This window comes from Panthera leo, chromosome D2 (assembly GCF_018350215.1).
Source record: "Panthera leo isolate Ple1 chromosome D2, P.leo_Ple1_pat1.1, whole genome shotgun sequence".
Taxonomy (NCBI): domain Eukaryota; kingdom Metazoa; phylum Chordata; class Mammalia; order Carnivora; family Felidae; genus Panthera; species Panthera leo.
In genome coordinates, this window is record NC_056689.1 from 74,984,501 (window position 1) to 75,001,611 (window position 17,111).

At 46.9% G+C, this 17,111-nt stretch overlaps 1 protein-coding gene across 1 annotated transcript in view; it reads left to right on the plus strand.

The window, feature by feature from the left end:
- The first annotated feature begins 2,135 nt into the window (after positions 1-2,135).
- Positions 2,136-17,111, plus strand: part of GRK5 (G protein-coupled receptor kinase 5) — a 209,929-nt gene continuing 194,953 nt past the window's right edge. The window contains exon 1 of the mRNA XM_042908659.1: positions 2,136-2,437. Coding sequence (XP_042764593.1) covers positions 2,386-2,437 — 52 coding nt within the window. The 5' untranslated portion in view covers positions 2,136-2,385. The remainder of the gene's footprint in view (positions 2,438-17,111) is intronic.

The following is a 17,111-nucleotide window of genomic DNA, read 5'->3' on the forward strand; positions in this document are numbered from 1 at the left end:
AGATAATAAGAGTGTTGGCTAACAACATAATATGATAACCATAGATAGGATAACCAGATAATATGGCTAACCATAAACCTTTGCTACTCAAAGTGTGGTCCACTGACCAGCAGGATTGACAGAAACTTGGTGTTTGTTAGAAATAGCAGAATCTCAGGACAGACCTAGTGAAACAGATCTGCATTTTAACAAGGTCCCTAGGTGATCTCTATGCACATAAAAGTTTGAGAAGGCTGCTTCGGAGCACAAACCATCTAAAGGCAATCAACTTTGCTTAGTTTTATTTTGTTTTGCTTTAGTGTTCAGTCACACAAACTTTGGGTTCCAACAGGCCTCGGGCTGTAGTTGGTGAGCTCTAAGATGCGGCCAGTTCTAGGATTCTGAGAAATACCCTATCATTATAAATCACGGCTCTGGGCATGTGGATATATAGCCAAGACCAAGCCTGGCTGGGTTGCTTAGAACAGTAATTCCTGCAGTGGAAGATGCCTAAAAAGTCATCTGCTCAGCTCCCAGTCTTCTGACAGGCATACTGTTATTGCCCCCACTCTGCAGTCAAGATCAAGTGAGGCCCAGGGAGACCCCCAGACCCGAACCCAGACACCAGGAAGCGGTGGTGGTGGGTATATGGCATCAGGAACAAGACAATGCTGTGCTGTTAAAATCTGCGACCATTCCGGTTTCCAAGGCTTCGAAAGTCTATTAATTCCTGTACATTCTCCAATGTGTAGTAATTGTTCTCTGTTTCTCCCGGCACCTCCCTGCCACTTCCTGGCAGCCCTAGGGACAGAAGGTTTCCTCCTTTTTGGCAGAGAAGGCCCAGAGCCAGGTTTCTGAACGGATATCCGGCCCACAGGATGCAGAGGAGGCAAAGCCCTCATTGTTCCTTGGGGCCAGCCGCCCCTCCCCCAGCCCGGAGGACACTCGTCGCCGACCACGGGTGACTGAGGGCCCGTTTCCCAGGAGTGGGACGTTCAAAGGAAGCAAGGGAGAGAGGCTGAGAGTAGATCTGAAGGCTTGATGTTCTGAGCAGACAGCTGAAAGGCGCTCAGAGCCCCAAGATAAATACGCTCGGAGTCTGAAAACGTTATCTCCAACACAGGCTCCCCGCCGTTACTCGTTACTGCTGTCCACGGCCGACTCGGGCGATTCCGTGCGCGTTTTCATAAATCGGAATGTTTGACTGTAACGAGGGTCGTGGAATCGCGGGTCCCGCTTGCTGCAAGGCACTTTATTAGCAGAAAGGAGCCGCTTCCCACGCCCGGATCCCCCGAGTGCCCGCCAGCGCGCGGAAGCGGTGCCGAGCCCTGGGGGGGCGCGGTCCGCGTGGACCTGCCGCCGCGCCGCCACCCCGTGGCCACCAGGGGGCGCTCAGGCCGCACGGCTACCCACGCCGCCACCAGCGCCGGGTCGCCGCCGACTCGCAGACCCCTTCGCGCCCTCGGCGGAAACAAAGTACACCTTTGTCGGCGTCCCGGCTCGTGTGCGTGTGAGACCGCGCACACTGGCCGGCCGCAGCGTGCCGAGCCCGCCGGGCTGACCTTCCTCCCACCCGAGCACGCCCGGAGGGGCGGCCAGGACCCGCGCCGGCTCCTGCCGGAACGCGGCGCTACGCCCGCCGCCGCCGCCGCCGCCGCCGCCGCCGCCGCCGCCGCCGCCGCCGCCGCCGCCGTGGCCCGTGGACTTCGCTTTCCCGGCTCTCGGCAAGGCGGGAAGCGGGCCAGAGGGAGCCCGGCCCCGGGACTGGGGGGGCTCCGACTCGGCCGAACCGCCTTCGATTCGCCCGCTGCCCCCTCGCCACCCCGCGCCCCTAGCCTCCCCGGGCCGCGCCCGCCTTGACTCTGGGTGAGAGTCCCGGGGCGGGTCTCGGACTCCGGCAGCCGCGCGCCAGTCTGGCCCCAGCGCCGCGGGTCCTGAGGACTCCAAGTCCCAGCAGGCCCGGCCCTGTGAGCGCCGAGACAGGAGGCGCGGCCCGCCTGGCGCCTGCGCAGTGCGGCCGCCCAAGCCTGCTAGTACCACACCCCCGGGAGGGACGGAGGGGAGGCAGAAGCATCCGAGGCATTAAAGCATCCGAGGGAGCCGGAGGGGTGGAGAATGGAGTGACAGAGAAACGCGGAGGGTGGGGGGTGGGGGGGAAAGTGTTGAGGGAGGGGGGAGGGGGGACACAGAGGGAGGAAGAAGCGGCGGCGGCAGCTCCTCTTCGCAGAGGGGGAAAACTCCGAGGGATAAGAGCAGGAATAATGCGGTAGGCAAGGCGGGCTGCTCGCTCCCGGCTCCCGGCTCCGGCAGCAGCAGCGGCAGCCCGAGCAGCGGCAGCAGCAGCGGCAGCACCCCCAGCAGCTGACAGCCCCGCCGGCAGGCTCCCTCGCTGACCGCCGACTGTCAATGGAGCTGGAAAACATCGTGGCCAACACGGTCTTGCTGAAAGCCAGGGAAGGTAAGAGGCAGGGCTGGTGCGTGCCTGGCGTATTCGCCACGGGCCAGGGTGCGGGTGTCGGGCAGCGAGTAGGCTGGGGTTGTGCGTGTGCAGGATGCCTGCAGTGAGTTGGTCGCGAGCAGGACACCTCGGAGAGCTGCTCTGCAGACGCTTCAGGGTTCCTGCCCTTGGGATCACAGAATCTGGACTTGAGTAGAGAACGAGAAACGTAGAGGTTGCAGGGATTAGGATGTTAAAATATCCCTTAGTTTCCGGCTCTAACCTTACAGACCGTGCCTTCTCGGCAGCTGTTGAAAGGTCAGTTGGAAAAGCATTCATTCAGGAAGAGATGGGCAAACATGCAAACAAAATAGCTTTTCCAGTCGGCCCGGGATGGTTCTGTGAGTGTGAATTGGTGTGTGTGTGAATTGGTGTGTGTGTGTTGGGCGGGGAGGGGGGGGGAGTGGAATTAGCAGAAGCCAAGTCTTTGCTTGCGCAGGCTGAGTTGATATAGGCTATTGCTGGAAACCATCCGCTGGGAATGTTTCTTAGGGAAATCCCGTCGTGTGGAAGGAAGCTTTTTAAAGGCAAAGTAAGATGTTAAGGAATTAGCCTGTTCATAGAATAACGGGAGAATGGCTGTACAAATCACCTAGAAAATAATTCGGTATTTCAGAGTTGGGTTTTTTCCCCTTTGGTGATGGGAGGGAGAGGTAACTGAACTGCCTGATCTGGGTTCAGTTAAAAAAAAAAAAAAAAAAGAAAGAAAGGTAAGTGTGCTGGGTGCTTAGATGCATTTTGGGTGCAAATTATTAGATTTCCTGCATTTAGCTGGCAGGAAATATCGTCAAAACGAAGTGGGTAAAAGCCTCGGTCAAAGCTATAAACACACATTTGGCCTCTTCCTTCAGATGAAAAGAAAAGAGAAGAAAAGAAAAAGTGGCCCAGAAACTTAGATGCTTCCTAAAATGATTGCATGTAAACATACATATTTAGGAACACCTGGAATTTATGTAACATCTCTTTTGCCAAGATTTGAGCTCTGGCGTGCAGTCGTTTTACAAAAAGGGGAAGTGGTTTTTCTCTTTCATGGGAGGAGGCTTTATTTGACGCCCCAGGTAGAAGGGAGCCTAAGTAAGGTCTTGACTTCAGAAGGAGACTCAGGGGGCAGCGCACAAAAATGCCTTACCTACTTCATATTTTCATTCACCCACTTTGATGAATGAAGGAAGAATTTCTGGCTCGCAATAAAACGATTCATGTTTACCCAGCCAGTTCCATCACCTTGTGGCTCTGTACACGCTGTGCGGGTGGGTGATGCACAGCCCAGTAACTCAACCCAGGCTTCACGTCGTAATTTCGTCGTCACATGTGCTCTAAACCAGCCGCCTGGAAGGTTTGCTTTGAAAACCCCAGCAGAGTTTAAAATATGCACGTCCGTCCCCGCTCCATTGGTCAGCTTTGGTGAGAACAGATTTGTAGGCGAGGCTGTTACTTGGTGATTTCAGGTTGTAAGCCCTGAGCTTTTTTCTTTTTACCTAACCTGGCATTTTAGCGAACAGGATCGAGGTGGGATCTAGTGGGCTCTCCCCTGGACTGGGCTGTGCGTCCTGGAGGGAAAGAAGTGGCGAAAACAGCCCCCCTCTCGCTGCCTTTGCAACCGCCACCTAGTGGCGAGACGTGGTGGCATATCTTAGGGCTTGGGGGCTGGGAAAGTTTTCCACCCTCCCTCCATTCTGAAATTATTTCTTGGGAAATCACTGGATATGGTGGTGCTGGAGGCTTTGCAAATTTCACTGGTTTCTCCCCTAAGGAGAAATTCTGTTCTTTAGATTTGCCGCTCTACACATCCGTTTGCCTGGGGCATGCTGTTTTCTTCTTTCAGCATTTGGTGGCTTCTTTTAAAATGTTTTGCTTGGAGTTGGCAAAGTGTTATCAATTTTCTCTCCCAAACTGGTCTCTCTCGTTTTTTTTTTTTTTTTTTTCCACAGCCTGATATTTTTGTTTGGCAGGTTAACAAATTGGGTTTTTCAGAACAGTAGGGAAGAGAACTGAAGGCCGGAAGCCTATATGGAATGACCGAATTACAGTGATAAAAAGTGCTGGAGAATGTGCCTTTCACTTCCTTTGCGTTTGGAAGTCTTTTCAATTTCTCGGGGAGTTTGGTAGTCATCTCACAGTGAGAAAATAGCTCTGGACGATGTCTTTGAAATGGAGAGGGCCTTGTCTATAAGGAAACAGAGAGACTGACACATGAATGAGAAAAATTAATCACTGACATGGAAGTTGCATTTTTTAATGTGTGTTTCTCTCTTTATTCCTTTCTTCCTTTCTTTCTTTCTTTCTTTCTTTCTTTCTTTCTTATGTTTAAAGAGAATCCACGATTTTAAGGGCTTCCACTTTCTTCTCACTGGATCTTTATTAAATATCTGAGCACATGGCTTCTAGTTAGTGTGGAAGGTTTTAGAAATAAAAGCAATTTTGGGGGAAAACTCCTTAGTTTGAAAGAGTGACTTCAAGTATATAACTGAGAAGAGCAAAATAAATTTTCTAAATATTCAGAAATGAAAATTTCAGTTTAATGAAACATCTAACGTAAAATTTCTAGTATCTTTAATAATCCAAGTTGTTTAGAATGTTCTAAAGCACTTCTTACTTGGAGATTCTTGTGAAAGGTTACAGATGAGAAATATAATGGGCGTATGTGAAATTTAATTTAGTTCACTTAACAAAATACATTGTAAACAATTTAAAATGTGGCTTTCAAGTAAAAGTCACATTTGTCCCAAACAATAGAGAAACAGGCCTTGAAGAAAGACAGACACACTTTGGAAATGTTATAAAGGAAATTGTAGTTGTCCATGTTGGTGGGTAATTTTGGGGCCTATCTTTTGTTATTATTATGCATTCTTAAAGGCAGATGGCTTCTTAATTCACTGTATATTCAAATTCTTACCATAATAAAATATGTATGAGGGGAAAACATGAATATAGCAATAAAATAGAAAATCTATAAGTGGATTAGAGTCAAATGATTCATTGTTAGTCATTACAAAACAAAGCAAACTCACGGCACCTTTGTGAAAATTGTTTTGGAATAAGAAAAGATAGATCTCGGAAGATCTAAGTTCAAAATTTTAAACCATCCAAATGTATGTTGTGGGCTGTTTATTTGTCCTGGTCTCATGAGAAAACATTGCCTTGATCACTCTTAGGAACTTCAGATTACTCTCCTAAAAAGTGGTTAAGGAAAAAGAGAAGTTGAGGCTGAATTCATGCCAGTTTATGGAAATGAGCTAAGTGATTAAGGATTTAATGAAAAGAGATCCAGACTAACTCTCTCTCTATCTATCTGTTTACATTTTAGAATCTCAGAAAATTGGCACGCAAGCTGGCGTTGAAATAATAGTGAGGAGTGTTTGCAGAATTCCTTTTGTGTGTTTCTTTTCGGTTTTATTGTTGCAGTAAAGGTTTTTATGTTTTTCTCATATTCTAGATCTCTCGCCTCACTCATTGAGTGAACAGTGATGAGAAGCCATTCTGCCAGGGCTCACCTTCCTTCACAGGGCCAGCAATGGCCATATCTGATTGATAAGGACGACAGAGGGAGTACTGATCATATTTTCCCGCTCATGATCTCAGCAGACACTGAGCACAGGAACCCAGAAGTCAGAAATGTGATGACTTTGCCATTGGTCACAATTGCCAAAAAGCAGAGTGCGTAGGAACTTTTCTCTCCGACAACTCTGTGACTTGTTGGCCTGGCTCTTCCTGATGAGATAGGGGCCTGGGGAAAAGGTGAAGCTGTGTGCTAGCAGAGGCTAGCAGAGGCTAGTAGGAGGAGGGAGGGAACCTGTGAGGGGCAGGCGCGAGGGGCAGGCTCTTCCCCCACAGCCTCAGCATTCCACAACAGGACCGAAAGTCCCTGTCTCGCCACCCCCCACCCCCGCTCCCCATCCTCTTTCCCTTGCACCCCTAGTTCATGATGATAAAACCGACATGTCCGTATATTTCGTTATTAGAACGCTGGAATGTCTCTGAAGCTTAAGCCTCCTTACTGCCATCAGCAGGCATACTGATTCCACCCCGCGGCCTCTCGCTTCGATCTTAACCGTAGGGAGAGCAAGAGGAACAGCGTTCACCCTGGCGAAAAGCTGCCTGGCCCATTAAGTACAATGCCGATAAATGAAACTGCCGTTGATTTTCTCTAAGTTTCTTTTCAGTACTGACAACTGTAAGGTACAGACACCAAAAGCGATGTTTTCAGAAGGCCTAGCTCTCTTACAGAAAGACTTCAAGCGACGGTTTTAATTAATCCAGCTGCCTGTTTTAAAAATCATCGGATAAATGCTCACAAGGCTCTTATCTTCCGGTAGCTTAGCTGCTTCTTGTCAGCTTCCAAACTCCAAAAAGCTTGATTCGTGCTGTAGCTCTTGCAGTGCCTTGCTAAATGATACACTTTGGGTCCGGGCTGAAGTCTTTAGTAATGTCCATGCAGATTCAGGAAATATGAATATATGGCCAATATCAATATATGGCCAAATCCACCTTTACCAAGGGCTATTCACCTCACACCTGGGAGCTCCCAGTGTTCTTGGGAAACCATCCAGGACTGCGGGCGATAGTTAAAGTTCAGATTTGTTGCCAATATATCTGTGGCTCAAGGTAAAGCATTATGATAGCTAGACATTTGTTTTGAAGTAAAAAAAAAAAAAGTCTCATGGTTACCAAAAGATATCACTGCGGTGGACCATGCAACCGAAAGGAAACTTGAGAACATGAGAGAAGGTGACTACAAACAGGTGACAGGTAGAGAAGGAATTTCAGGAATTTCTCCAGTCCTATTCCCTCCAGCCCCCACACCTCATATCAAAATAGAATAGTGAAGATAAAGGGTTTTAAGGTGTGATTTTAAATGATTAAAATGGCTCATGCGGGCTTAGATAATGGGAGTGATTTCTACTTTAAAACACTTTCTGTTCTATTTCAGGGAAGATTTTATTTTAAAATATCCTAAAGAAAAGATTTTAATCAATCAATCAAACATCTTAAACTTTATCTTTTTGGGGTAAAGACCATGTTGTTCCATTTACTACCATTCAAACACTGGAGGACACACACCATTTTGTATAAATCATGCTACCTTTTTTTTTTTAAGTTTATTTATTCATTTTGAGAGAGATCGAGAGAGTGGGGCTCAGCACGCACACTGAAGCAGGGGAGGGACAGAAAGAGAGGGAGAGAGAGAGAATGCCAACGAGGCTCTGCACTGTCAGTGCAGAGCCCTACTTGGGGCTCAAACTCACGAACTTGTAAGAGCATGATCTGAGCCTAAATCAAGAGTCAGATGCTTAACCGACTGAGGCACCCAGGCACCCCCACCCCCAAATCATGCTACCTTTAATTTTTAAATTATTTTTTAAATAAGAAGGTGCTATTTTATTATTTTTTATTTTTTAAATGTTTATTTTTGAGGAGGGGGGAGCGGCGGAGAGAGAAGGGGGAACAGAGAATCTAAAGCAGGCTCTGCACTGTCAGCAGAGAGCCTGATGCGGGGCTCCACCTCATGAACTGTGAGATCATGACCCGAGCCGAAGTTGGATGCTCAACCAACTGAACCACCCAGGCGCCCCAATCATGCTACCTTTTAAAAAGAAAGCAGTTGTTTCCTCACTAGACCATCACCCATGCCCCTCCAACCATTGGCTAACCAAAGGTTAAGAAAACCATTCTTAATTTGTCTTCGGAGATTCTTAAGAGTAGAATTACTCACTCATTCATTCATTTATTCATTCATTCAGCATCTGTTGTTGAAGGACCCTGTGGGAGGATATCAGCCTTATACACATGCTGCTAGAGGTCAGGGGCCTGTCATCGTTTTCATGTTAGACTTTTAAAAATTTTGTTTACTTATTTATTTCGAGAGTGAGAGAGAGAGAGACTGCACTAACAGGAGAGGGGCAGAGAGAGAGAGGGAGAGGGAATCCCAAGCAGGCCCCACGCTGTCAGCACAGAGCCTGATGCAGGGGCTCAAACTCACAAACTGTGAGATCATGAGCTGAGCAGAAATCAAAGAGCCCAACGCTCAACTAACTGAGCCACCCAGGTGTCCCAAGTCTTAGGCTTGTTTTTTAAGTTTATTTATTTATTTTGAGAAAGAGGGAGCATGCGTGAGTGGGGAAGGGGCAGAAAGAGAGGGGGAGAGAGAGAATCCCAAGCAGGCTTTGCACCGTCAGCACAGAGCCCAATGTGGGGCTTGAACTCATGAGCCATGAGATCATGACCTGAGCTGAAGTCGGATGCTCAACTGACTGAGCCACCCAGCCGCCCCTTGCCTTGGGCTTTTAAACTGGTAAATCAGATATGAGTAGAACTAGACTCCTCCCCCCCCTCCCCAAAAGCTGAAGTTGATGGTGCTGTGACCTGCATAGCTAGGTTACTGTACTGCCTTCGGCGTTTCTAGAACTTGGAACTTGGTCCTCAGTAGCCTGAGGGACCAAAATATACTTTAAGGATAATTCAAAGGTCATACTTGAGGGACAGGCTGACGTGTGCAGGACAACTGCTAATTTTCCAAGACGTTGTGATTTCCTGAAGGTCAGTTCCTGCGTTCCTGCAAATGGAAAACACTCGAAGCAGTGGCAGGAGGACCATTTGGTTGAGACATGGCAAGATCCAAGAGGAAGAGTGGTGTGCCGGGGTGCCTTCCAGGTGGAACCTTGGAGCTAGGGCAGTGGCCTGGGTGGGGCTGATGGGCCGCCCTTCTGGAGTGACGACGGAGGAGGCCGCCTTCCTTTCTAGCTTTTTGTTGGGACTGGTTTGAGCACGTCCTCTGATGCAGCCTGTCACCTGGAATGACCTGGAAGGTTGAAGGCATCTAGTTCTCTAGCTTGGTGTGCTGTCCAAACATGGCAGCTACTAGCTGCTTGTGCTATTTACATTTTAATGATTAAAATTAAAAATTCAGTTCCTTAAGAATGCTAACCACATTTCAAATGCAGTTACTGGGTTGGACTGCGCAGATATAGAACATTCCCAGCACTGCAAAAAGTTCATTTGGACATAGTGGCTCTAGGGTTCTGCATATTCAGTTGAAGAGGGCAATACCCCCTAGCTTCTGACATGAAAACTGGGGGGAAGGTAAAGGAGTGAGAGTGAGGGAAATGGGAGGGTGTGGAGAAGAGAGAGGGAAAAAGGCAGAGGTAGGGAGGGCAGCTGGGGGATTAGGGATTAGGAATGAGTCACTTCGGAGAAAAATTTAGTTCAAGGACACTCATAGATATTAGTGGTGGTGATGAGCCAGTCATATTTTTATTTTTTCATATCTTGTTGAGAAATTTGCCTAGATTGAGCAACTATCTGACTTTCCTGATTCAAATTAAGTGCATATTATAGATGCAGACAGAGCCCTATGTTCCTTCTTGAAACTCCTGATGTGAGGATATTTTATTTTATTTTATTTTATTTTATTTTATTTTATTTTATTTTATTTTTTAAAGTTTTTTAAATTTACTTTGATAGAGAAAGAGAGAGAGTAGGGGGCATGCCCGTGTGTGAGTGCAGGAGGGGTAGAGAGAGGGAGAGAGAGAATCCCCAGTGGGCTCTTTGCTGTCATCAAGGACCCTGACACGGGACTTGATCTCACGAACCATGAGATCATGACCTGAGCCAAAACCAAGAGTTGGATGGTCAACTGACTGAGCCACCCAGGCGCCCTGAGGATATTTTAAAACAATCATTTTATTAAGAAAAGAAAATTATATATACAGTAAATCCACAGAAGGAAGGGGGAAAAAAACCCCAACAACCCAACTCTTTCTGTGGACTTCAAGACGGTGTTTTAAAATAAGGGTGAAAATAGGTAAAACAATTTTAAGGCTTTCCATTTCTTCTGAACAGGACGGATTGGAATAAGACGGTGGAGAAAGATGTCAAAAACACACCATCTTTGGATCTGCTTTCAAATGATTTCTTCTTAAAAACTGTTGCCTGTGAGATTTGAAAGATTTTAAAGATAACTCAGTTAGAGCAGGCTTAGAGCAGCATAAGCATTGGAAACAATAAAACAGTTAGTTGCTGTTCTTTGGTGTCTGAAGCAAGGAACTCTATTTGAAGTTGTGCCAGAGTCGACTGGTAACATCCTCCTGACAGAAGTCAGTAATAAATTAGGCTAATTTCCATAGGGCCTGCCTTGTCTCTAGGAATTTGCAATCTGTGGAGTATCAATCTTTCTTTAAAAGGCAACAATGAAATGAACCTGGAAGGACAACTTCCGGGCATATGGGGAAAGCCAAAGAAACTGAGATAAACAGATAAGATGATTGCCCTGTTGTGCAGTGGCAGAGGCTCACTGTGGCCAGTGCCTTGGCTGCCCCAAGCCTTCTCAGTTGGTCTATTAGTCTGTTCCCTACTTTCCAGACTAGAGATTACCCTGGTTTAATAGATGGGGAAACTGAGTTGAGAGAAAGGAACTCACTTGAACTGTGGACTTTCCTCAAGCCACCTTCCGCAGTCCTTTAATGTTCCAAAATAAATCTTTCCCCTCCATGTTATGTAAGCCAAAAAGCAAACTCATTTCTCAGGGCAGTATGGTTTCTAAATGTAAATGCCCGGGGCGCCTGGGTGGCTCAGTCGGTTAAACTTCCAACTTTGGCTCAGCTCATGATCTCATAGTTTGTGAGTTCAAGCCCTGCATCGGGCTCTGTGCTGACAGCTCGGAGCCTGGAGCCTGCTTCAGATTCTGTGTCTCCCTCTCTTTCTGCCCCTTCCCTGCTTGTACTCTCTCTCTCTCTCTCTCTCTCTCTCTCTTTCAAAAATAAACATTAAAAAAATAAATGCCCATGAGGTTGCAATTATGGAAGAGAAAGAGGGTCTCTGTCAGATTTCCTGACGAAGGCAAAATGGGAGTATAATTGTCCTCACTCACCCTGATTTCAGGTCAATGCCAATTTGAGACATTGGATGAAGTAATTCCTACTAGGTTGTGAATGACTACTGATAGGTGAATCCTCACATTAGGTGTTTCCATTTTATTTATTTGTTTATTATTTATTTATTTATTCAGACAGAGAGAGTGAGCAAGCACGAGTGGGGGAGAGGGGCTGAGGGAGAGAGAGACACCCAGGTGCCCCATAAACAGTTTTACTCTAAAATGGAAACACCTAAACAGTTTTACTTTATTTTTATTTATTTTTAATTTTTTAAATATTTATTTATTTTTGAGAGAGAGAGAGAAACGGAGTGTGAGCAGGGGAGGGAGAGAGAGAGAAGGCACAGAATCCGAAGCAGGCTCCAGGCTCTGAGCTGTCAGCACAGAGCCCAACACGGGGCTCAAACTTATGAACCGTGAGATCATGACCTGAGCCAAAGTCGGATGTTTAACCGACTGAGCCACCCAGGTGCCACCAAACAGTTTTATTTTAAAATGGAAACACCTAGGGTGTCTGGGTGGCTCAGTTGGTTAAGCACCCAACTCTTGATTTCAGCTCAGGTCATGATCTCACAGTTGTGGGATCGAGCCCTGTGTCAGGCTCCATGCTGAGAGTGGAGCCTACTTCTCTCTGTCTCTCTGTCTAAATAAATAAATAAATAAATAAATAAATAAATAAATAAATAAATAAGTAGGTAAGTAAGTAGAACTGTTTATCAACTCAAATGAATCCGTGACTGAGGAGGGGGCTATATGTGTGCACCCATGGCTCTGGTCCTTTCTGGAGCCTCATTACTGATATTCTCCTTCTACCTGCATCTTCCTCCCTCCCCCATCCCTCACACGTAGGGACACATCAAAAGAGCAAGGTCAGCCTCTTGGCCTGTCGTCCTGGCAGAGCTTGGAGAGAATCTTGCCACAGAGGCCACAGAATTGCCCCTCAGGGACAGGGTGTTAAACCAGATGGGTGGTGGTGAGGGTATGTCATTGCCAGCGTGCTGCTCCCTTTCCTCGGCAGAGCTGACGCATGGCACTGGGCAGGCCCGTTCCTGCTGGCATTGGCTTACCCCTTGCCGGTCACGTCTGCCCCATGCCCCCCTTCCTGGGGTGCTTGCTACCCTTTGGGAGATCCCTGCCCTCAGGCACCTCTGCCTGATGGCACCTTAGGTGTGTGCTCGGGTCTCTGCAGTTTTCTTTACTTGCTTAAAAAGTAGGGGGCTGGGGTGGGGGAGGTGGGGGGAGCCCGCCAGAGTGAGTCCTCTGCCAGATCTCAGGCATCCCTGTCTCCGTCCCGGGGCAAGGCAGCCTTTTCCTCCAGAAAAGCTTTTCAGGGTTAACCTCTTTCCATTTTTCAGTGGTAAACTTTAAATGTTTGCATTTAGAAGACAGTAACGTGTGTGTGTGTGTGTGTGTGTGTGTGTGTGTTGCATTAATTTAGCAGCTTTCCTTTCCAAGGATCTTTGCAGCTGAGAGGGTCTCTTCCTAGGGGGTCCCCGTCAAACTTGAGATGCTGGAGAGGCAGCATGATGTCACTGCCTGCTAAGGAGGGGACAGGAAGTCAGGCCTTTGCTCTGCCCCTGCAAGGGAAGGTGAACCTTCTAGCTTAACCAGGTCAGGAAGGGAGGGAGGGGTGAAGGATAGAACTACTCAGCTGCAGGACAGAGGGAGCCCAGCCAATGTAATTGGTGGGCATAGCTGATAAAAGGTCTGGAGAAACGTCATTTGAAAACGGAGTTCTACCTTGGCAAGGGTTTTACACCACTTGTGAAATGAAAACAAGCTGGAGGGTCAGCAAATGGCCCAAGAAAAACAGCTTGGTAATGGCTGATGCAGAAATGTGTTCTGCTTCATCTCGATGTTGTCTGTTAGTGCACTCGGGAGGAGCTTGTTGGGATGTTCGGATAACATCTGTGAGGAGGAACTCCAAGCCCTAGGAAAAATAGGGGAGGGGTGGGGGACAAGGAATTGGGCCCCAAACTTGAATGGCAAACAATGTCTTAGGATCCAGCTTTTCTCAAGTCTAGTGCTGTTGTGGGTCCATGTGTCTAAGCCTACAGTCACTGATTAGGGAGGGTGTCTGCCAAATGAGCACGTGTCTGGTCTGTTCAAGAAACACTTGATGGATGCTCCAAGTTGCGTGGGGGAGAGCGGGAGAGCAGAGAAAGTAAGATCTTCAAGAAATGGCCTTGATGTCACAGTAGATGGTAAATTAGGAAACGATTCGACGTGGTTAAGAAAGATTAACGGAGGGTATAGGGCAAATTGGAAAATGTTTTCCAAATGTTTGTCTTAACTGTGAAAAATGTCTGGCAAACTCCCCCACCCCCACCCCCAATTTGGAAGGGGTTTGTTTTATTTGTTTTGGAAGAAATAAATATTTGCGTTAGATCAAAACATTTGGGGCAAACAGTTCTCCCCAGTTCTGAGGCTCTGTGTGGGTTGGAGGAGATGTTTCATGCTCGTGACGCTCATACCTTTTTTGGCTAAATCGAAGGCACCTTAGGACACAATCTTCACATGTTTTTCACATCACCACTTGAACGAGGCTGAGCAAATGGAAAGAAAATAGGAAGCCAATGATCCTTCCAGACCTAGGAAAGGCTGATGGCCTGCCCTGTGAAGGATGCAATCATTATAGAAACGTTGCCTTTCTGCTTATGGGCAAAGAGGCTGGATCCAATTAAGACTAGGAAAACGTATGTTAACTTGGAGAAAAAAATTTCTAAACAGGCAATTCTGTAATCCTCTCTGGAGAGGAAGAGGCCAGCATGGCGGGGCTTTATGGATGATGCCAAACCCTGTGATATAGAATAATTAGCAACCACTGGTTATTTTGCCACACACTCATTCTACAAACCACTAACCATTGCTTGGGATGGAACGCACCGAGCCTAGATATTTGCCCCAGATGTCTTCCCATCAGTACTATCCAATTAGAGGGATTTTGAAAATTAAAGCTTAATTCTCTATAACGTATAACAGAATATAAATTAAAGAAGGACAAACCTGATTTCCTCAGTGGTTCCGTGGGTTACCAAGGTGAAGGTTAGTTTCCGGGTACGCTTCAAGTACACTTCTCAGTTTACATTTTGGTAACTGTTGTGTGGCTGATGGTTTTATATCATGGTGCCTGGTATTCTCACCAGTCTTTCTGGCAGCTTAAACACATCTTAGGACTGAACGTGAGGGGGTCAAGGGTTTGAGAGGTCTGTTCAGAGTCGGCTTGTTCCTGGGCAAGTGCTTAGAAGTGAACCTATGTCTGCGTATCATTTCATTCACCCAGGGTGGGCCTTTGCACTCTGAATGTCTGCTTTAAATATGGGAGCTTGGGGGTTCCACGGAAGCAAACATCTGATGGGAATGGCCCTGGATCGGCTCCTGTGTCTTGCCCGGTGTCATAAATCCAGTATCTGGTGTCTGTTTCCTGTGTACTTGGCACCGTGGCAGGCTCCGGAAAGCGGACAGGGCGAACAATGGAGTCTCCCATCTTATGGAGTCTCCCATCTTTCTAGAAGAATCATTGAGAAATTATAAAGCCCTTTGTGTCCATTGTTTTTTATTTGATCTTTATAATCCTGTGAGTACGCTTTATTCTTCCCGATTCTTGTAGACGAAGAATTGGAGGCTCAGAGGGTTGAACGATTTAGCACAGAGTACTCTCCTAGCTCCAGAGTCTGGACACAACACCAGGCCCCGTCTCCACGCCTGACCCTCTTTCTGCTCTGTCACAGCTGTCACAGCCCTCATCAACCTTACCAGTTATGGGAACGTCAATACTAGCATATATGAGACATTTGAAAAAGAATCCAATGTGTGGCTGTGACTCACAATGAACTAGAAGTCATTCTGTCTAATTTTTAAGAGTAAAAAAAATTTATTTTCACGGACAATATGCCTGTTTGCTAAAGAACATTCAAACAGCAATGTGGAACATCAAGACGAAAGTAAAAATCTGTGTCTTCCCATGCGTCCCGGCTACGAGTTCCACCCCTCAGAGATAGTTACCGTCCGCATTCAGGTGGACATTTTTCCCGATCTCTGTGTCCACGCATACGTGAACATACACATACGTTGTACACAAATGACGCACTGTGCACACACCATTCTGCAGCTGTGTTCAGTCAGCAATATGTTGTAGAGCCTCTGCGTATCTGTGTTTATAGTTTCCCATGAAACGGAGGGGTGTTGGGAAAAATTGTGAAACGCTTTGGAAACCGAGTGTGAGTGTCATTTCAGTGAAATGCTGAGTGTTTTCTACCAAAGCCTGAGGGGTAATCCGGTTCTAAAGGGGTCTGTGTCTTTCATCGTCTTGGGCGAGTTTAATAGTGTATTGAACCAAGCACATATCGTGGGCCATTTAGGTTTTATGATTTTTAAGAATATTATAAACAGCGTAGGAATATCCTATATGTTGTATAACATCTTGATACACTTATTTAAAGACTCTTAGTTCTAGGAGTCTCACCTTGAGAATCAAAAGCACAAATGAAAACAGTAGAATACAACAAAAACAAGTCACTGGCCCTCCCTTCCCTCTCTGTCTCCTTCCAAGAGAAGCTTGGCATGAGGGCAGAGTCTGAAGCCTAGGGTCTTCAATATTTATTTCAATATTTACAATATTTCAATATTTATTTCAATATTATTTAATATTTCGGTTTTTAACTGTTGGAGGAGAGAGTGGCGTTTTCTTCCTGGAGGCATTTGTAGATGTGTTGGCTCATGTGTTGGCTCGTACTCCAGTGCTCGCTGCTGCCTGGAAGCAGCTGGGTGACCAAACTGAGAAGGGTTGCCCATTGACTGGATAATTAGTCTGTATGTGGCTGCGGGCTCTCGGTCATCTCTGAGCTCCTTTCTGCCTCAGGAGAGGGGTCTGAGGACCAGAGGAAGCCCACACAGAATGTGGTGCCAGAGCAGAAGCAGCCTCTAACGTAGGACTGGTCCCCAGGCCAGGATTGTCCTCTGAGGCCATTCAGCAGCTCTGGGCCTGAATCCCAGGCTGCCATTTGTTTCCCAGGGCTACACAGTACCACCACATGGGCAGCTTAGAGCCACAGAAACTCGCTGTCTCACTGTTCTAGAGGCCAGAACTCCCTCTGGAGGTGCTAGGGAAGGGTCTGTTCCAGGCCTCTCTCCTTGCTTCCGGTGGCTTCAGGCATTCCTTGACTTGTAGATGTCCATTTTCTTAGCTGTCTTCACACGGTCTTCCTTTCGTGTCCGGAGTTTCCCTTTTTATAAGGACATCCAACTGGATTAGGGCCCAGCCTAATGACCTCATTTTAACTTAATCACCTCTGTAAAGACCCTGTTTCCAAATAAGGTCACATTCCGAGGTTAGGGTTTCAACATATCTTTTTTTTTTTTCTTTTTGTGGGGTGGGGGAGACACAATTCAACCCATAACAAAAAGCCCTACCCATGATCTGAGTCAGAAGCTCCTGGGTAGTACCTAGGAATTTGTATTTTAAAAACTCTCCAGGATCAGCCAGGCATGGAAACCACTGCTCTAAAGATTTTCTGACTTTCTCCTGAGATGATGTTGAGCCTCTGCTCCAACCCAGCTCTCCAAATAGGGCTCCCTGCAGCTTCCCTGGCAGTGGGTATCTGTCCTCTGCTCAAATCTTTCTAGTGTTGGGGAACTCAACTCCCTCCCTCAAGCAGCCCATCCTATTTCGAACTGTTGAAGTAAAGAAGAATATTTATTAGATAGGCTTCTTGCTTTACCCATTAAATTGCAAACTCCCTGAAGGCTGGGACCAGGGTCTTTTTC